The 20788-nt window shown below is 56.0% G+C and overlaps 1 protein-coding gene and 1 non-coding gene across 2 annotated transcripts; one reads left to right on the forward strand and one right to left on the reverse strand.

Annotated features, from left to right (window-relative positions):
* Positions 1-3212: 3212 nt before the first annotated feature.
* RTL1 (retrotransposon Gag like 1) lies at positions 3213-7352 on the reverse strand. The gene has a single exon (XM_024568168.2). The coding sequence runs from the start codon at positions 7350-7352 to the stop codon at positions 3213-3215; it is 4140 nt and encodes a 1379-aa protein (XP_024423936.2).
* Positions 7353-18648: 11296 nt separating this feature from the next.
* Positions 18649-18725, forward strand: LOC112312123 (small nucleolar RNA SNORD112). Its single transcript, XR_002975565.2, has one exon. It is a non-coding gene; the product is annotated as a small nucleolar RNA SNORD112 (small nucleolar RNA).
* The last annotated feature ends 2063 nt before the right edge of the window (positions 18726-20788 follow it).

Consider the following 20788-nt stretch of genomic DNA (forward strand, 5'->3'; position numbering starts at 1 on the left):
GAGGGGAGGCGTGGCCTGGCGTGGCCACTCGTGTGTGTGTGTGTGTGTGTGTGTGTGCGCGCGCGCGCGCCAGTCATCTGCTGTCCGGAGCCAGCAGACGCTTGTGGGAGTTTCTGCTCTCTGGTGTTTGCCTTTATGTCATAACGCAGCACCTCCTTCGATACTAACTCTCTCTTTTTCCTTTCTTTGTGTTGTTTCAGGAGAAAAAAGGTTTGTATATGTTTTCTTTAACTTTGTCTAGAAGGTGGGGATCTCATCACCCGATGTCTCTGCCTTGTCAGCAGACCTCCCTTGCTAGGGGACTGCCTGTGTTCTCTGTGAATGAGGGTGAAGCACCCTGTGGCTAGATTGGGGTGGGGGCTCAATGGCCACTGTTGTGCTGCAGCCCGTGGCTCCGCCTGTGAGCACGTGCCCATGTGCACATGTGTGTGCGTGTCACCGTGGAAACGTGGGCACCCTGATGGGTGTTTGTGCTCCCCACTGAAGGACAGGGCTGTTGGTGACAAGTTCTCCATTTGGCCTTTGCTGAGAGGCCATCCCGTTGACCCTCCACCAACACTGGCCAGGGCCGCAGGGACTCCCATCCCCAGTTGCCCAGGGCCGCTCCTACCAAGCAGGCATGAAGGGTTGCCCCAGGGGGGCAGCCTGTGGAACTCCCTGGGGGTGGCCTGAGCCAGGGACCAGCGCTGCAAGTGGCCTCCCCACCATGACCCCAGGCTCTTGTCCAGGAGAGTTCACCCCAAGAGAGCGGGGGTCTGGATGAGTGTCACCTGGGGACAGATGGGATTTTAGGAACCAAGGGCCCTTGGAGGTTGTGTCTTGTTGCCCCTGAAGCTCCCCTTCCCTCTCGCCACATCCCCCACTTGACATTGGGAAAACAGGCCTGAGGACTGGACAGCAACTACCTAGGGTCACCCAGCGAGTTGGTGTTGGGGCCGCTAAGGGGAATGCTGGGGTTGCTGCAGCTCAGCCCCTGACCGTGACTCACGGGGCCTGCCTATGGCCTCTAGAGGTTGTTGTCAGGGGGTGGGCAGAGAGACAGATGGACGTGGTGCTCTCGGCTGCTGGGGCTGCCGTGAGGCCAGCTGTTTGTGGGGTTGCTACCTGGGCCCTGGGGCCGTAGCTGTGCAGGGTGGGGGTGGTGGGGTGGAGTGGCCCAGGGAGAGAGGACCCAGTCCTGGGTGTGTTCCAGATTCCTCCTTGGCCACCATCAGGTGGCCACCTCTTGCCCTCTTTGTGCCTTGGTTTCCCCAGGTTTATCCTGAATAAAGGGGCACTGGAAGTCTATGCACCCAGTGATGGTGGAGAATCTGTGCCCAGCCCTTCCTTTGGATAGATGAGGAAACTGAGGCTGGGAGAGGGGTGGGCAGCCAGTCAGCCTTGGACTGGGTGGGGTGGGGACAGGCTCAGAGGTAGAGCTGAGCCCCTGGCTCTGAACCAGCAGGTCCTGACCATGACCTCTTGGTGCGGCCACTAGGGGTAGATGCCTCAGACAGGGGGATGGATGGGTGAAGGCCAGTCACCCCCGGGGACCAGGGAGGGCACAGGGTGAGAGGCAGCGTGGAGCTGGGGTCAGTGGGGGGCCGACTTTCCTTAGGGTGGGGGCAGGGAGAGGCAGGCTTGTGAAGGGGATGTGAAGTCAGGCTCCTGACCTTTGAACATGAGGTCAGCGTGGTGATCTTGCAGGGCAGCCATCACGGGCAGACTTCTGTCCTGAGAGGGCCCACCTGGCTGTGCTGAAGTTCAGGGTCACACCAGGAGTGGGGTGGGGTCAGGGGTGTACTTCCAGGTTTGAGGCTATTGCTAAGGGGGTGAATGGACCCCGAGGCCGCCAGGGGCCCTGAGACAGTGTGTGCGGGGCAGTGGTGTGAGTGAGCCCTTGGGGAGCCAGTGCCACCCCCTCTGCTGCCTTTGCTCTCTTAGGACCCCTCCCCCTTCTCAGGGCAGTGCGCCCTCAGAAGAGCTGTTCTGCCACTTTTAGGCTAGTGTGAAGCCTGGGGCTCCTCAGTGCTCAGACCCTGAGCTGAGGGGCTGAGCCCAGCCTGCCCACCTCTCATTTCTCATGTGGGAAGAAGGCCCAGGCCAGTGGTCAGACTTGGAATTCTGGGGTCCCTACTCTGGACCCTCAAAAAGAGGCAGCTCTTAGTGTCCCCTCAGCCCAGAAGGGCCTGTTTCAAGGGAGACCCCAGCCCCCCCAATCTCCCCTTTCCTCCCCCCAACTCCACTGGACCGCCCACTCGCTACCTTCAGAACAGACCACAAAGTCAGATAACCTTTTATTCTGCTTTATTTGGGGTGGGGGAAGGTGAGAGGGGAAGGTGCGGGAAGGGTCTCCTTCCCGTGGCAGAAAGCAGCGGTCTAGCAGGAGCGTTCTCAGTGACCTGGCGCAGTGCCCTGGGGATCGCAGAGTGCCCAGTCTCTCTCGGAGGCCTCTGAGCCACCCATCCCGGGAGGGGGACAGGGAGCCCTCGGGCTCCTGGGGAGTCCCGGGGCCTCTTGAGGATGCGAGTCTGGTAAGTGCTGGTACGTCGGGCTGCCCCGTGGAGCATGCTGTCCAGGTAAGGGGCAAGAGTCAGGGCCAGGCAGTCAGTGGGGAGTGGACTGGACCAGACTGTGGGGGTGGCCGGCTTGGCAGGGGGTGGCAGGGGTGGCATGGGGGAGGCACCGCTGCACACTTGAAGAACAGAAGAGACACGCCGAGAGGGTGGGGGTGGGGGTGGGGCAGCCCAGGGGGCAGGAGCACCGGTGCTGGAGGTAGAAGAAATCAGTGGAGCATTCGAGGTCGGTGTTCCAGGATGGCACCCAGCGGCCACCCGCCACTTCATGGGGGCGGGTACCTGGCATCTGCTTGCTTGGCTGAGTCTGCTGTGCTTGATTCTCACCTGGCCTGGGGTCATGGGGTCATTTCCTGCTCATCACTGCTTTCTCCTGTGGTTGGCCTCGGTCCCAGTGACGGGCCTGGGACCTGGAGAACTCAGACGGGAGGGACGTTGTGTAGCCTTGGGCCAGCTAGCCTGTTGGCACTGATGACGTTGCTGGCTGATGAGCCGAAGTAATCATTGTCCATCTGGAGTGGGCTCCCCTTGGGGCAGGAGCGGCAGGAGCGGTGCAGGGTTCGAGCGAAGCGGGTGTAGGCACGTGGGGGCCTGAGAGGAGTGAGTGTGGGTGTCTGGGGCCAAGGAGGGAGGGCTCTTGACCGGAGAAGTGGTTTCTCAGTTCTGGCCTGGGTCCTCGTCATCCTCGGGGAGCTCTTCTAGCCTTGCTCTTTCCCGGGGCTGTCTGCCCCGGATCGGGACCGGGGCCTCTGCACAGATCATGGCCAGGAAGTGGGCCAGGCTCCGGGCCGCCGGGTCCTGCTGGGCCCGGTTGGGCTGCTCCTGGGCGGCACGCAAGTGGCTGTGTAGGAAGCTGAGGATTCCAACCGGGGCCTCCTGTTGATTCGGGATGGCGGGGCTGGGGTCAGCGCCCGGGGCGTCCTGCACCTGGTCCCCTTGCGCGTTGTCCCCTGGCACGTTGTTCCCCTGCGCCTGGTCCCCTGGCACCTCGTCCTCTGGCACGTCGTCCTCCGGCACGTCGTCCTCCGGCACGTCGTCCTCCTGCACGTCGTCCTCCGGCACGTCGTCCTCCTGCACGTCGTCCTCCTGCGCGTCCTGCGAGGTGTCTTGCAGGCCGTCATGCAGGCCACACTGACGGAAACGTTGCAGGTCGTCTTGCAGGGCTTCTCGCAAGACGACATCACGGCCGACGACGTGCAGCTCCAGGTGGTGGCTCCCGAGCAGCAGGGGTTGAGGTCCTTCTCCAGGGCTGACTCTGACAGAGAAGCGCTCGCGCAGCATCATCCAGAACTCAGGCGGGAAGCGCAGGGCCCGAGAGGCCCAGGGCAGCAGGGCCCCCGGCATGGCCGGGACGGCGTCAGTGCCCACGAAAGGGGGCATCTGGGTCAGCATCCGGGTGACGGCCGTGGCGATGCCGTGGTTTGCGAGGAGGGACGAGTCCAGGACGAGGCGCGGGGAGCGCCTGGCGGGCAGCCGCGCCACTGCCAGGGCAGGTGCGGGAAACAGCGGCAGGCGCTGCTTCACCCTCATCATCACCAGCAGGGCCGCCACGGCCAGGGTGTTCTTCCAGAATAGCAGGCCTCGGAAGAAGTGCAGAATGACCGCCCTGATCTGGGCCACGCTGAGATGGGCCAGGAGGTTGCTGAGTATTTGGTCCACGGGGACCCAAGCCAGGAACTTTTGACGGAGGGTCTGCCCGCTTGACTCCTCCTGGGGAGGGGCATCTTCGGTCTCCTCTTCTTCCCCCGATTCTGGGAGCTGATCCCCGGGGGATCCTCCCGAGTTGAACAGCCTGCGGGGCCGGGTGGCAGTGCGGGCCTGGAAGGCCCTGCGGCCGGGGTTCCTCACGGGGGGCAGAGGCCGGCCGCCATCTTGTTCGGGCCGTTCCATGACTTCAAAGTTGAAGTGGGAGAAGAAGAAGACCCAATGCCCCGGGAGAAGTACGGTGAGCCTGTCATTATTCAGAGAGGTGAGATCCTCCGTGTTAAGAAGGATCATGATGGGCTCCTCGGTGTTCTCCAGGTAGCGGCACCACACCATGAAGGCAGCCCGTATTGGAAGGATCTTCATCTCCAGTGGAGAGTAGTCGACTTCGATAGGAGCGATGTTTCGGGAGTAGAAAGCACAGGAGACTCTCTTGCCGGTCTGGTCATCCACTTGGATGAGGGAGGCATGCAGAGCCGTCTGCGTGATGCCTGTTTCCAAGTAGAACGGGTTCTGGGGCTTTGGGTGGTGCAGGAGGGGGGCCTTGCGGAAGGCCCGCTTCAGGCATTCGAAGGCCTCCTGCTCCTCGTCGCCCCAGTAGAAGGGCTCGGTGCTCAGCAGCTGCCGCACCAAGGGCTCGGTGATGATGGTGAAGCGCTCCACGAAGTGGCGGTAGGGGAGAATGAATTCGATCAGGTGTCGCAGGGACTTCTTAGAGCCAGGGATGGGGTACCCTGTGATGGTGGTCACGATGCTCTTGTTCATCCTCACCCCTTTGGGGTTCAAGACGAATCCCAGGAACTCGACAGTGTGTCGGTGGAACTGGCTCCTGTCCAGGGAGCAGTAGACGCTGTGGTGCCGGAAGCGGACCAGGACTTGGCGGACATGCTGCAGGTGCTCCTCCTGGCTCATTGAGTAGACCAGGACGTCGTGCCCGTAGGAGAGCACGGAGTGACTCAGCATGTCCTTCAGGATGCAGTGCACCGTGCTCTGAGGAATCAGAGGGTCTGGGCAGATCACGAAGGGCTGGTAGCTGTCCGTCTCTTGAGGCTCCAAACCAAACGCTGTCCTCCATACGTCTTCTGTTTGGTGTATGTTCATGCTTTCTTCCACGATGGTGCCGCGCAGCTCCAGCTTTGTGAACCATGTAGCTCCGTGTAACTGGTCGAACAGTTCCGGAATCATCTGTATGTAGTCCTGTTTGTTGGTCAGCATGTCGTGCAGGTCCCAGTAGTTGTCCCGCAGCTTGGCTGTTTCTTGCACCCCAGCACCCGCAGGTTCCCAGGGCGCCGAGGAGGGACACTCGTAGAAGGCGTCGCTGTGATCACTGTCTCCAGCCTGCTGAAGCTCAGAGGGCTCTGATTCAGAAAGATCATCGGATCCGTCTGAGCTTGGCTGGTCGGAAGTCTCATCATCTGCTTCCTTCGGGTTAAACACGTCGGCCAGGTCGGAGTACTGGGGCGGCAGTCCGGGCAGCAGGCTTATCGCATGTCTCTCCAGCGCGGTGCATGGTGGGGGCGGGCAGAAGCAGTTCTTTAGGCAGTAGGGAGAGTGGAAGGTGCAGCGGCCTTGGGCCCAGTCGACTTCGGGGGTGTGCACGCGGAGCCAGTTGATGCCCAAGATCACGGAGAAGTTGGGTGAAGGAACAATGTCGAATTCGATGGACTCCTGGTGGTTCTGATGAATGCACACCAGGGGCTCGGTGTGCAGCCAGACGGGTTCATTGCCGATCAGCGAGCCATCCACGGTTTGGATGGACTGCGGGTAGGGCTTCTCGTACAGCTCGACGTAGTGCTCTTGGGCAAATCTCTCATCCATGAAGTTGGAGGCCGCCCCTGAGTCCACTAAGGCCTGCACCGCGACGCTGTGGTATGGGTTCACTCTCACCAGGAGCAGCAGGAAGAGGTGCTTGCGGTCAATGGTGGGGTGGACGTCGCACGGCAGCCAGCTGCTGACCATCCACCTCTCTGGAGCAGGTGAGTCGATCCAGGTCAGGTTCCGAGGGCGGGCCTCGGGGGGCAGCCGGAGCACGGCCCTTCTCTCAGCCAGCTTCTCTTCGATCTGCAGGACCAGCACGATCAGACTGTCCAGGGAATCCGGCTGAGGGACCCGGAACAGATAATGCCTGATCTCCTCGTTGAGCCCCTGGCACAGGTGGGCCTGCAGGACTTCATCTGGCCAGCCCAAGGTGGGTACCAAGCCCTGGAACTCTTTGACGTAGTCGATGGCGGCACGATCCCCTTGCCTGATGCGGAACATGGCGTCTTCCGCCACACGCATGGCCTGCCGGTACTCGAACACCTCTGACATGGCCTCTAGGAAGGCCGGGAAATCACTGATCAGGGGGCTGCCTGCCTGCACGAGGCCTTTGGCCCATTCGAGGGCCATGCCGGAGAGGTGGCTGATGACGTACCGCACTCGCAGGCGGTCGCTGCAGAACCTCCTCGGGTAGCTTTGTAAGATCAGCTGGCAGAGCACGATGAACTCGCGGTACTCTCTGCGGTCGCCCGAGAAGGGCCTCGGGGGTGGCAGTTGGCCGGTGGTGATCCCTCTCACCAGGATGTCTTCCGCCACTCTCTGCTGCTCTTTGAGGTCTTGCATCCGGAAGTACAGAGAGATGAGGGACCTCAACATGACCATGAACTCCGTGCTGGAGTCTTCGGCCTGCTCTTCAGGACGCTCCTCCTCTTGCCATCCAGAAAGGTCAGTGTCTTCGTCTTGCCCTTCCGGTTCTCCCCAGGGGTTGACAAATGCTTCTTCCATCTCACCAGGTGCCTCACCGATCGGATCCCCCACTTCCTGACGTGAAGCGTTGCGTGACTCCTCCAGGTCTTGGAGTAGGTCATTGGGTGGATCCTTTATTTCCCTATGTGGGCCACTGGATGGCTCCTCCATGTCTTGGAGGAGGACACTGGGCAGCTCTGCCGTTTCCTGGGTGGGGCCGCCGGCCGGCCCCGCCGCCGCCTCCTGCACTCCGCTGCCTGCGGTCTCCACGGCGGTGTTGGATGAGCCCTCGGAGGACTCCATTTGTTTTGATGATGGATTCTTACGCTCCATCATCGTCTCAAATGAGTCTTCAGAGGGTTCTATCATTTCGTCGGATGGAAAGGAGTGTTCTCTGAAGACTGGTAAGGTTGGCGATGCGGCCAGTCAGCGACTGGGACCACAGCGATCAGAACCTGGCGGGGGGCAGAGGGGTGGGCAGGAAAGGCAGTGGTTTAGGGTCTCAAGGTCAGGGTCGGGTCCCCAGGATGAATCAGCTGCCCAGCACATGGAACACGGAGAAAGTGGGGAAGCCTCCGTGTCCCACTTGTGGTCCCCCCAGGGAGAGAATTGGGGATATCTGTCAACCCCTAACCTTCTTGCCCACTCTCCCAGGCTTGCTCTGCCTGTCTGGCCTGCCTGCTTCCCCGTGGCGGTGAGAAATTCACAGCCCATAAATTCGGTGGGGCGATGGGCCCAGAGCACCATGGCAGCAGGCACCTGGCAGGCTGCACTGGCTGCTTCATTTCACCCTGGCACCCGTGCCTGGTCAATCCTCTTTCCCTCCTGTGGTCGCCCGCAAGTCACAGAGGTCACATCTCTGTGCCATCCAAAACCGGTGCTGGCAGGCGAGCTCCCCTGGGGCAAGCTTGGCCTTGCTGTGAGGTGGGAATCTCTACAGGGACGCCTGTTGTTTAACAAGTTCAGGGGAAGAGGAGAAAATGGGCACTTGGCCGCTGTCCTGGGTCAGCGGCCCAAAATAGCTTTATTTCCTCCCCCAGATTCAAAGTAGAAATTGCGGGGGCTGGATATAGAGCTCTGGATTCCGGGTTTTATTTTTTCTGTAAGCGTTTATAAAACATCGACAGTGTGCCAGGGACTTGCACAGGGCAATGGGAGGCTAACTCGGGATTTCTGGCTTATTTCTCTGTCTCTTTTTGATGGACTTGCCATGCCATGTCTGCCCCAGCTCTGAGCGGCGGAGGAACCCGGCCAATCCTCTCCCCGCCCCTTCCGAAGTCTCCACCTGCCCAGGGTTGTCCCCTTCGTCTCTGGGGTGCGGGAACTTCAAAACCTTGGCCTCGATTCCACACGGGCAAACGTGTGGACTCGTCCCTGCAGTCTTACTGGGGAGGGGGTGGCTGACCCCTCTGCTCTAGCAGGCAGCCCCTCCCTGTTGTTGGTTGGTTTTCCCCCAACAAAGGGGTGTATGTATGCAGTTGGTTTTTCATGGGCCAAGACTGAGTTTAAAGAGGTGTTCTGGTGGGGTTTCGTGCGTGTCCGCTCCGCTGGGGCACAGCGGACTGAGTTCTGGTCGTTGAGGAGAGTAGCTCTGCGGGTCTCGCTCTCACACGTGTGGCCCCTTCCGTACTTCTCCTGAAGCACTGGGCAGATCCATTAAAAACACATACTCGTGCCCTTCTGTAAACTCCTCATTGGCTAAAATCCAAGCCTTCCAACGAGATAGAAAATTCTGACCTGCCCTTTCTTAGGACACTGTTGTTAGCGGGACAGTTAATCTGACCCCTCAGGCCTGCGGATTAAAACCTTCCTTGGTTTATTTGCTGTCTACAGTATGAAGTCCAAATCTTTTAGCATAAAAATTCCTGACACATACACTCACCAAAATCGTTTTCTGGCTAGAATGTCGAGGCCTTTGAATAATAGAAAATTCTGATCATGCCATCTCTCAAGGCGGAGATTACATTTTTTAGCACCAATTCTGTCACACCCTCGCCATCCTTTTTACCACCACCCCCATTAGTGCTGGAAGCAACCCCCTCGCAGCCACATATGCAGACCACGCTGCCTAAGTTACCTTACCTCCTCTTCATAAAAAGTCCTATAAGGTGTGTATTAATACTGTAAAATTCTGTCTCTGATACCACGTTCTAATTAAAATACAAAATTTGACTAAGTAATTCATCTGCAGACTTTTCTGTTAGGAGTAAAAATCTCGGTATGTTTCTTAAAACCCTTAAAACCCTTTATTGGCTAAAATTTAAAATTGGAAAATTTAAATTGGTTAAAATGTAAAATATAAAATCTCAGTATCTCACTAAAAACCCTTAAAACTCTTTATTGGTTAATATTTAAAATGTAAAAAATTTAAATTGATTGTAATTCAGAATCTTAGTATGTCTCGTAAAGTCCTTAAAACTATTGGCTAAAATATAAGTTCCTTAGCAAGATGATTTAAAAACTAGATTATACTCCTCCTTAAATATAAAGTCTACAATTATTAATGTGTTTACAAATTTGATGGTGTAACTGATTAAGTCCTTCAACATTCCTGTTTTCAACCTAAAACCTGATTTCAATACTCCTTCGAACATCAAAGTTCAAAAAGATGCAGATTTTTATGTATCTTTTAGCAAGATGCATAAAAATTATCTCATAACTTCTTTATTTAAAACTTCCAAAGTTTTTGTTCATTGCCAATAATACCAGTTCCAATCACTTACCGTAAAATAAAAATTTTTATCGTGTGATTTATTTGCAAGCTGATGGCTATAGAACCCCAAATCTTGCCCAGCTGCTTCTAAACCCTTTGACCGAATTCCGACCTTCTAAAGCATGATACAAAAATATGACCACACATAATAAATAAAAGGTCACCCCCCTTGCAACATACATGATGAATTTGGTCCCATAACTTCTGCTAAAACCCCTAAAATATCTCTTGTCTCCTTTGAGACAAGATCTAAACTCCTTGGCCTAAAATACACATCTTATTCTATAATTTCCATGCACACTTATCAAACACAGAGATTTCTCCATACTCCTCTCTTAAAATCTCCTAATGGCTGAAATCCAAATTCCTCAGCAGGCACAAAAATGAGGTCCTGTCCTCCAAACAGAGTCCAAACTTCACATGCCGTGTGGACTCAGCCATATGACCTCTGCATGCGCCCCGCCCCGCCCATCCCTTCCTTGCTGTGCATGACCCACTTCTCTAGCCTAAAGTACAGACAGGATGCACTTGGGCCAGAGGCTGCCTCCTCCGTGCTGTCCACGCTCAGTTTATTATCTGGTTCATCAAATCCAGACACCTTAGCATAAAATTTGTCTTTCCAGCTAATTCCCCTGGAGACGAAACTCTCATTGGCTAAAACCTCAACTGCCTCTGCATTCACTGAGTGTTCCAAAATGAGATCATATCCCTCCCTCAAATGAAATGCTCAGATGCCTTCAACTCTCACATAAAATCTCATCTTCTTGGCATGTGATAAAAATCTGATCATATTATCTTTACCATAAAAATCCACTTTTGCAGCTCTGCCGAAATGCGTAAGTTTGATCATGTAACTCGATTTCAAACTTCTCTAGGTTTCTTCATTGCTTTGTGACATAAAGTCCCAACTACTTAACATAAAATGCAACATTTTACCATGTAATTTATCTTCAGACCAGTCTATAAAAAAGCCCTAAATCTCATCCCATCATTCTTTTAAAGCCTTTATTGGCTTAAACCCAAACTTATTAGCATGATGTAAAAATCTGATCTTGTCATCCCTTAAAATAAAATTCACACTTCCCAGCGCAGTATATAAAATTTTATCCTGTAACTAAGTGTGCCTTAAACTCTTAGCATCTCTCTCAGTTGTGGAGTGAAAGACCAAGTTCTTAGCGTAAAATGTGAATTTTATTTTGTGATTTCACTGCATACTGTTTATCAAATACCAAACCAGCCCCCCATGATGTCCCTCTCTCAGAACTTTGTATTGGCTAACATCAAACTCCTCGGCTTGTGCAACAAAAAACTAACCATGTCGCGCCTGGGAATAAATTCCAAGTCTGTTTGCGTCTCCCCCGCGTCGGTCATGGAAGTCCCCTGGTTGGAGCCACTCAGCGTTGGTGCCAGTGTCAATCAAACCTCGCCGGCAGGCTCTCAAAGTCAGACAGCATCCCCTCAGCTGATAAAGTCCAAATGTCCTAGTGTGGTGCTTAAATTTGTGGCTCTTCCCATTCTATTTCTAATTTTCCGTGTTTCCTCATCGCCTATAATAGAGTCCAAAGCCAGTTGTCTTGAATACATTTGATTGTGTTTTTCTGCAGACTTATCTCCCCAAAGCAAAAACCTCACCATCACGTTTCTTAAAACCCTTTGGCAGGAGCCCAAATTCTTTAGCATGATTTAAAAGTTTGATTTTGTCACTCCTCAAAATAAAGTCCAGATACCCCCAGATCTATTCATGAAAGCCCTGCTTAAAATCTTTTCATGCTGCGAGAAAGTATCTCCGCCTCTTAGCACGGTGCCCGGAGCTGCCCGCGGTTATCTCAGTTTACGCCCTTCCACATTTCCTGCCCCCAACGTGAAATCCGAAGGCCTGAGTGCGGAATGAAAACTGCACCAAGTGTCTGGAACTGGAAAGCCTTTCTGTTGCCGCTCCTTACTTAGGATATAAGGCCGAAATTCCTTTGCAGGAATCCAAAATTTTTTATCACCTCCAATTTCTAGTGTCAGCCCTCTGTCCTCGTATGTCACCCCGAAAGACTGGGTTTCTTACTTCCTGCCGCCAAACACGTGTTGATTTTATTGTCCCCAGGTTTGTTTATGTGTTTAAGCTGGTGCCTCTGCGTATAATTTCGTTGATTCACACGGAAGCATGTCCTGATTTTTTTTCCCGGGACAGGCACTGAGCTGGGTTTCCCGGGGTGAAGAAACGGAGGCAGCCTCTCCCTGCCGGACATCTGTCACCAGCAAGGAGGTGGGGACCGCGCCCTTGTAGTTACATGCCATGGTAAAGGTGAGCGTGGGGTCTTGGGGGTTAAAGCTGGGAGGTTTCCCTCTACCCTGTTGAGGGTCTCTGGGCTCAGCTGTCCATCCCTTTGTGAGGACTTTGGGCCTTGCTGGGGACATCATTTCAAAAGGTGGAGGTGCCTGTGCTGTCTTACCTGTCACTTTGGCCAGTCACTCCATGCGTCCTCGGACTCCTGCCCTCCTGCCCACCTGCCCACCACTGCCCCTGCCTCTTTTCTGGGCTCTCAGTCCTGTGAAGGTCCCATGACCCATGTGGGGTCTCAAGCTGCAGGACAGTTTCTTTAAGCCATATCGACTACCGCTTTGGAAGTCCCCACTTCACACCCCCTCCCACATCAGGCCTTGGTGCCCCTGGTTCGGGGTCTTGGAGTCGAGCCCTCTCCCCCTGACACCCACAGACACACACCCCAGCCTCACCACCTGCCGTGCCCAGAGCCTCCTCCGTCAGGTCAGCACCCTGCTCGCCTCTGAGCAAGTGGCCCATTGATTGGGTCAGGGCTGCCAGCGTGCATCTATGAAGGGTTGGCTGTGGGGGGGGGTCGTGGGGCCCATCCCTCTGCGAATACCTCTCCCTGTCAGCTCACTTGTACAGTAAAGGAAATCTGATTTTAAAAATAGAGCTTGGAAGAGGAGATGAGAGGATATTTAGGAGCAGAGTTGAGCCTGGGGTGGGGGGTGGAGGGATTAGGGGAGAGGTGAGGGCAGGGGAGGAGGGTGTGGGGCCCCAGCTGCTGAGAAGGAAGGTAAAGATGGCAGGTGGGGGGGTGGAGGGAGAGGAGGGAGATTGGGGCTCTTTTCCGTGTTCCCCATCCCTGGCCTCTTAGACGCCAGCGTTAAGGCGGGAGCCCCTGGCTCTCTGGGCTACCAGGGCGGGTGTCAGGTCCCACACCAGGTGAAGACCCTGTCAGCTGCTAGAATGTACTCAGAGCCATCTGGGTTGGAGGGACACAGCACGAGGTCTTGGGAGCTAAGTGACCCTACCATGAATATCCTCCATTGGCTTCCTCTGCTGCCCAGGTCCTGCTGGCAGGGGGTGGGTGCCCCGAGGCACTGGGAGGGCCACAGGTTGTAGTTAGTTGCTTTGTTGAACTAAAGTCAAGGTCAAGAGGTGCCCTTGGCAGGCTAAGGCTGGGGCTCCTTCTTGGTTTCCCTGGGTTGGACCCGTACTGTGATCCCTCCTCATTCAGCTTCGTAGTCAGGAGCAGAGGCTCTCTGGGAGCGCACAAGGAGTGTACCAGTGGGCTGTAGGGCCTACAGGGGGCTGCTGGCCTACAAGGCCCTCCCTTCCAGGCCCCTGCCCTGTCCCTTGTCCACTTCACTGCCTGGCTTGCGGCTGGAGACCCCCGGGCCTTACTGAAGAGAAAGCCTCCTCACCTTGGCCCAGAGCAGCCAGCCTTCCCTTTCTTCCTCTGGGGCATGACTGTTGTGGCCCCAAGGGGCCTCGGACATCATTGGGGAAACTGAGTCTCTGAAAGGGGGTCACTGTGACTCAGGACAGACAGGGAGTGACGGCAGAGCTGGGCCGGTTCCCAGGGCTTCTCTTCCAACCCCAAACTGTGCTGGGGGGGCCTCTTGGGGAGGTTCCCCAAAGTCCCTCACCTCCTCCAGGCATCAAGGTGAAGGGCAGTGCCCCTGCCCCGGCAGTGTTCTTGCGGACAAGTCCCTGTCCTCCCCCAACCCCCCACCCCTTGACTGGCAGCTCCAGGGGGCAGCTGGATCACCCGGCCCAGAATAACCCTGGGAGGGACTGGGAGAGGGGTCACAGAGAAGTGTCCTCCTCTGAGTTGCCCTAATCGGTTGGGCCAATCAGCTGTTCCTGATGGTGTGCTTGCCTTTCAAGGCAAGCATGCCAGAGGAAGGAGCCAGCCAGCTGCCAGCGGGACCCATGCTGACTTTCAGTGTGACCCTCTCCTCCTGGGTCCTCAGTTTCCCCAGAGCAGCAAGGAGGGCTGGGTAGTAGTCTTCTCATTTTGCTCCTGTCCCTCTGGGGTCCTGAGAGGTGCTTGAGGGGTGACCCTGGGGCACAGTGGTGGGGGGGAGCGGTTTGGCAGAGCAGATGGAACTCAGTGGCCCCCACCTTGTCTCAGTACCATTGTCTGCTTTTGTTAATTGGGTTCTTTTATTCCATTTAATTAGAGGGTCCCACATCTCAGCTGCTGTGAGGAGCACAGGCTGGGTGGTTTCGTCCAGAGCTTGTCCAGGTTTGACACCTGGGCTAAGAGGGGCTTCGGGGGATCCAGGCCTATCTCTGGTGGTCTGTCGCTGCCTGGGTGAGCCCGGAGCTGCATGCCACAGGAGGCCCCGAGGTGGGGGCAGAGGCTGGTTTCAGGGTCCCCATTGACAAGTGGAAGGGGACCTTTTCCCCAGGGGACATGGGCGTGTCAAGCCCTTATTAGTAAACTGTGAAGTGCCATAAGAGCTTGTTCTGTCATCCTGGAGCCAGGCCGGTTGTGGTGCAGACACCATCTTCACACGTGGGGCCGACGTTAATGGTGGTCCCAGCCCTGTGTGGGGCAGTGCCCAGCCTTGGAAAGGACTGTGCGGCAGCCTGGGGGGTGAGGGAGCTTGCCCAGGACCTGTGACTGGAGGTGGCATTGGCTCTCGGACCCTGGCCACCAAACCCCCTGGTGATGTGGCCGGTGACTGAGGCTGGGGAGGGGTGGGGTGTGTGGATGCAGGCATCCCAACAGGGGTAATTACCTTCTATTAGTTAGAACGGATGTTGCCTCAGTGTCTGCTTGGGGACAGGCAGGACCCTCGCCCCTTGGCCCCTATTACTGACTGTGCTCCATACCATGTGGGTGTGTCCCTTGCTTCCCAGCATTGAATTTTGAGGTTTAGCCGGCCCAGTTCAGGAAGGAAGAGGCAGGACAGCACTCAAAGCCCGGTGGTGGCATGGAGAGAGCAGGAGTAGACGCCCCATGTGGGATGTGCAGTGGCCATCTGGGGACCTTGAGGGACCCTCAGGCCCAGAGAGGCCCATTTCATTCTATGGTCCACACAGCCAGCCTTGTGGCCCAATGGGAGTCTGCCTCCGTCTCCCCCAAAAGCTCATGGAGTCATTCCCGACGCATTTTGGCTAATTTGGGTGTCGGTAGAGGGTAGGACAGCTGGCCCAGGACGTGCTAATTATAGCCGCTCATGTGTTTGAACCAAAGTACTGAGTACCCCACGCCACGGTTTTTCTGTAGACAAAAGGACCCTTCAACATTTCTTCCCAATCGCCTGCCCACCCCATTAAGTGCCCAGACCCCCGCCCCAGTGGGGAGGTCAGCACGGCCCCGCTCCCAGTCTTACCTTTGATGCGAGTATTCAGTGGGTTTGCTCCGTCCTCTGGCTGGGACCTGGCTTCTTTCTAGAAAGTTATTGGACAGATTAATGGCTTTGTCATGCGAGCCCAGGCCTCTTGCACCATTGCAGCCCGAAGCCTCTCTCAGGGGCATCAGGAGCCCTGTCCCCGACCTGCGTCTGGTGCCCCCGTGAGGTGGCTCGCATGCACACTTCCCGTGTGCCCGGTGCCGGTTTCATTCTCCTCGTTCTTCGAGCAGAACACCCCATGGAGGGCCTTTCGTTACCCCATTTTCCAGAAGGGGAAACTGAGGCCCAGGGCGTACCTCAACCCACTCACATCTCTAACAGTCACTGACATGGGCCGCGTGCCCACCCACCCAGGGGCCCCACTAGTGCTCTGTCCAGCACCCCACCCTTGTTCTTGCGGGACCCCTATTTTGCTATCCAGCAAATGGAATTCTGTGTGACCCGAGTGACCCTCTCAGCTCCCTGACCTTTGACTCCCAGAGAGTTTGAAGTAGCACCTTCCCAGGCAGGTGGTGCTGCCCTCACCTGGGAGCCCTGCCCATGTCCAGGGAGGGGAGACCCCATCCTGTTTTGCTCTGGCCCCTGGTGTCAGTCTGCATGCACTGCTCTGTGCCCACCTTCCCTTAGTGCATAGTAGGGCTGCGGGCAGTGGTGAGGCCCGAGGCAGTAGCTCAGACAGGTGGGCTGCGCCTTGGCCATGACCCCTGAGCAGTTTCTCTTCCTTCCCAGGTGGCCAGAGGTGAGGCGACAACTTTCTCCCAGGAAGGGAGCAGATGCCTGGCCCAGGATGGAATCTAAGGTCTGAAAAATGATCATTTTTTCTCCCCTCGTTTATGTATTTGAACAATTTGTAAACGTGTGCCCTCCTTAGAATGGAACTAACTCGAGCCCTTGGTTCCACAGCTGAGGCTCGCTGCCCCCGGAGGGCAGCGAGTGCGGGGTTCCTGATCAGGCGTGGCCGCACCCGGGCCCTGGGACGGCGGGCCTGCCCAGAGGTGTGTGGGGCCCTCCGAGCCTGACCTTGCAGCCGACCAGGTACATGGGCCTGCTCTGTCACACCGACAGCCTTTTGGGGGAGGGGAGGCCTTGAAGAGTTAGGGGTTCTGCCTCTGTAATGTAGGAATGTAATTAAAAATCCAGAGTCAGGCACGTGACTGGGGAGCTGCTCAGATCGCTCCCTGGGACGCGAAAGAGGGCTGACAACTGGGACATTTGGGATGGGCGCCCCCGGGGCCTGCTAAGGGGCAGAGAGGGCATGCTGCCCCCCGGGAGGAGGTGGGTGACCTTGGACCAGGGACTGTAAGTCCCCCTTCCCCTCTCCTGTAGGGCATACCGCCTTCTTCAGGCATTGCCTAGATGCCTTAAATGAAATAACATATAAAATGCTTTGTATATAGTAGGTACTTGACATGTAAAAGTGCTCCCTATTTTAGGGGGACCTGTCCTTTCACTGTCCCTTTGAAAGCCCTTTTTGTCTGTGTAGGATCCAGAGGGAAGACAAGGGGAGCAGGGGCAGGGAGGGTCAGCCCTGGGTCCCCAGGGCCTTCTTTTGAGTCCACTGCATGGCTGTGTTGACGTCACCTGGATTTACGTGGGAGGAGTGACACTGCCTGGAGGTGGTGCAGGTGACTTCAGTCTGGGTGCTGCTGTTTACTATTGTTACTTATCCTAAGTATATTTTGTATCTGAAAAATGATCACAGGCTCCTCAAAGTGTTCGGGGACCAGCCCAGCCCCGAACACACTGCTGTGTTGTCAAGTGCGGAGTCTCGTGCGCAGGGATGGGGCAGGTAGCTGCTGAGGCTGGTTAACCGGCTTACAAGGTCCCAGTAGAAGACATGTCCCTGCTGGCAGAGGGGAGAAAAGTTCTAGAAGATCCCTATCTGCATTAGCCTAGTGGGAAGAGACACTCTAACCGATTAGCCACTTGGTTGCTCTGTGCTGATGCGGGAGGGTGCGGTTTCATGTGGGCTCGGGGCTGGCTTGGTGTTGTGTCCTTGGGTCCCTGAGCCTCAGTTGATGTCTTTATCTGTAGGTGACAGTGAGCTTGGTGTTGTGCACACAGCCCCATGCTCGTCCAGGGGCTCTGACCCCTGAGACAGCCAAAGAGGGTGCAGGTGGGCTCTGAGGGGAGGTGGGCGCCGCCACGTACTGCTTTGGACATGAGGGGGCCAGGCAGAGACCTGCGAGGCTGCTCCCCTTCTCCACGTGGCCTCTTGGTCAGAACTGGGAGGGGTCAGGGCTGCTACACGTTCTGCCTGGGGTTGGAGCTGTAGGGGGCACAGCAAGGCTGGCTTTTTGCCAGTGGCGAGCTGTGTGGCTGTCAATGCCCACCCGGGAGCAGTGTGGTTGCTGCTCCCCGGAGGCCTGTGTCCGTTTCCCCTGGGGCCAATATCCTGTCACATGCTCTTTCCAGTCAGCTAATTAATCCCCGAGGATGCAGGCCAGCGCATTAGCTCTCAGGGCCTCTCCTTAAAGACGGAAAAGGATAAAGTACTCCCTGGTGGGTGCATTGCAGACACCCGCTGGGCAGCTCTGGGGGGCTGGGGGGCTGGGGGTGGTGAAGTCAGAGCCTGTGGCCACGCACCTGCTGGCCACTCAGAGGCCCCCCAGGCTCCAGCTTCAGAATGTATGAAATGAAGGCAGAAGTTATCTTTGGGTTCACATTAAACCCCCTGGGTCTGCAGGACTTGTTCTGGGGGTGTGTCCATTCCTGCTCCATCAGCCAAAATGTCCTTTTAGTGTTTGTTCAAAACAACAACAAAAAAACCCCACTTGCAAATGTTTATTTTTAATGGTGCGAGAAATGCATCGATAATTAATACACTCATTACGAAAAATCAAACACTGTTGATAAAAGCCAAAGCCAGCTTCAGCGCGCTCGCTCTCTCTGTCCCAGCCCCTCCCACCTCCACACATTAACTCCAATTACGGACTTTTTTTTTCAGCGCATTTGCATATGTATAGACGCAGACCTCTAAAGTGTATGCTTTTGCTTATTTTTTGCAGTAACTATATCATAGTGTACATTTCCTTTTTGTGCAGCTTCCCTGAGGAACATGCTTGGGTAGGGTCAGCATCGTCCCTCAGAACAACCCTCGCCCCAGCATCCGCGCACCCCAAAGTCGGTTTAACCACCTCCCTGCTGTCATGGAAGCCCTGGCTTCTTCCCCCCCCCCCCCCCCCCCCCGGGGGATGGATGGGGGAGGCAGGTGTAAGTAATTGCTGAGGTCTGGATTGGAGGAGTGGGCTCCCGAGTGTTGATGGCATTATCACGGATGAATGCTTGAATGCATAAATTAGCACAATAGAACAGGGACACGCCTGGACCAGGGGCGAGGAAGTGTTTATGAACAAAAGGTCATGATTAATCCAGTTCTGCGCAAAACCCTGACGTCCATTAGAGGACAGTTGTCTCGCTCTGCCATTCTTTCTAAGAGCCGTTTAATATTCCAGGGGACGTATGTGCCACCGAGGGCCAGCCCCTCCTCTCCTGCAGAAAATCCCCCCGCTCTCCGTGTCTGTGCTGGGGGTTGCGTGTGTGTGCGGTAGAAGCTTTGGTCAAAAAGCCCCCTCCGTCGGAAAGGCCGCCCAGTTCATAGTGCTTGTTATATAAGAGAACAGACACACCTGAATCCATAAAACATAAGTGTCCCTGGCCTGGATACGTGAGGGGGCCCATCAAGAACCGGGGTTTTAATTAGTATAATTCTGCCTCACCGTTGCCCGCTCAGGAAGATCTAGGGGTCCCATGTTTTGTCATTACTAGCGCCCCTGCCGTGACCGGCTGGGCTGTGCCTGTAGACACTGTCCCTCTACCCCGAGTTCCTAGAGCCCGGATAGCTGGGTTAACCAGTCTGCAAAGTTTATTTTCACTGAGGGATTTTTCTAAGATGCCGATTTGACCTCGTCACTATCTTGCTTTAAATCCTTCATCTGACTTCCCATGGCGTCTGGGACGTGGTCCAAGAGCCTTAGCTCGGCACGTAGGACCTTTCGGGGTCTGGCCGGAAGCCCCTACTTCCTCATGGCCCCTCCCTGACTGGTCCCCCGGGCTCCCTGCCTCACCCTCAGCTCCCTGCTCCATTCTGCACCCCTCTCCTCGGCCTTCTACATAGAGGCTTCCCCCCAAAACCTCGTGCCAAGTCCAGCAAAGCTGAGTCCCCGACTTGTGATGCCTTGTTGACACTTCTTCCTAGTTCTAGACAATGTTCGGCATTTTTCTAGAATTCATGACCCTGGCCACCTGTTAACTAGCCCCTCTCCATCGTCCCTTTCCAGGACCCTCGGTGCCCTGTCTTGTCTGGATCTGGCTCCCCCTCACGGAAGGCCACCTCCTAGTCTTCCCTGGGCCGACAGGCTGTGTTGGAGGGTGGAGCTGTTTGCACCGTGGCCCCCGGTGAGTCCTCAGAACACTACCACACTGTGAACACGCCTGGGGTGGCCCGGTGGGCACCCTCCCTGCCCCCACTGCCCTCTCGTGTGCAAACGCCAGAGTCCCTCCATGTCTGCCGGCACCTGTGTGTGTGGTGCCCCAAAACTCAGAGTCTGGGATCCAGCATCTCAGGGCTGTGAGTCCCAGTGACAGGTTTTTGGGGCCTTATTACAGCCGGGACGTGGTCGATGGTGTTTTCTGTGGTCTGCTCCTCTCCAGGGGGAAACGGGCAGGCCCCAGAGCTTGAGAACGAGGCAAGTCCTAGCATGTGACAACAGGGCCGCCAGCAGGGGTGCCGGTGACAGCTCTGGGGAGAGGACGTGGTTGAGAGTGGGGGGTGCTTGCACGTAAGCAGCATGTTGTAGAAAGAACACAGGTTTTGAGGCGGAGAGCTAGGATGCCAAGGCCCCGTCGCCCTTGGGGTAGAGGGTTCACCTGCCCTCAGGGGGAGCCAAAGGCACCCGTGTGTTTAAGGTTTTGGTCCCTTTTCTTTCCCTGGGGCTGTGGGTGAGTGAGGGGCACCCCGAGGGGCTAGCCATCTTGAACACAGCCCAGCTGCAGAGCAGAGTAGAGCTGTGTGTCTTTTCAAGGCTCCAAGATACTCTGTGCCTCAGTTTCCTGATATTGAAAAAAGTAACCGTAATCTCCCATGGGCTCCAAGAAGAAACACCACCTATGAATCGCCCCGCGCAGCAGCCGGCACGCTATCCTGGCAAAAATCCGTAGCCCTGCCCGCCTGTCCCATGTCCTCCCGAAATGCTTGACCCTCCCTCCTGAGATGGGCAGCTCCTTTCAGAGCCCCTCAGAGGAAGACAAAAAGGCCCAGGGACAATGTGAACAGGCATGAAAGTCCCTGTGCCCCCTGCCCCGGCACAGACCCCTCCCCCAAGGGAAATGCTGGCATTTCCCCTGCACCTGGGGGCCCGGGAAGGGGCTGCCCCACCGGCTTTAATTGGGTTCTCCTGAAAAGTTTGGCGACCATTAATTTAATTTAATTTTTTAAATATATACAAAATGTCAGGCTGGTCTT

The sequence above is a fragment of the Desmodus rotundus genome, chromosome 7 (assembly GCF_022682495.2).
Source record: "Desmodus rotundus isolate HL8 chromosome 7, HLdesRot8A.1, whole genome shotgun sequence".
Classification (NCBI taxonomy): Eukaryota; Metazoa; Chordata; class Mammalia; order Chiroptera; family Phyllostomidae; genus Desmodus; species Desmodus rotundus.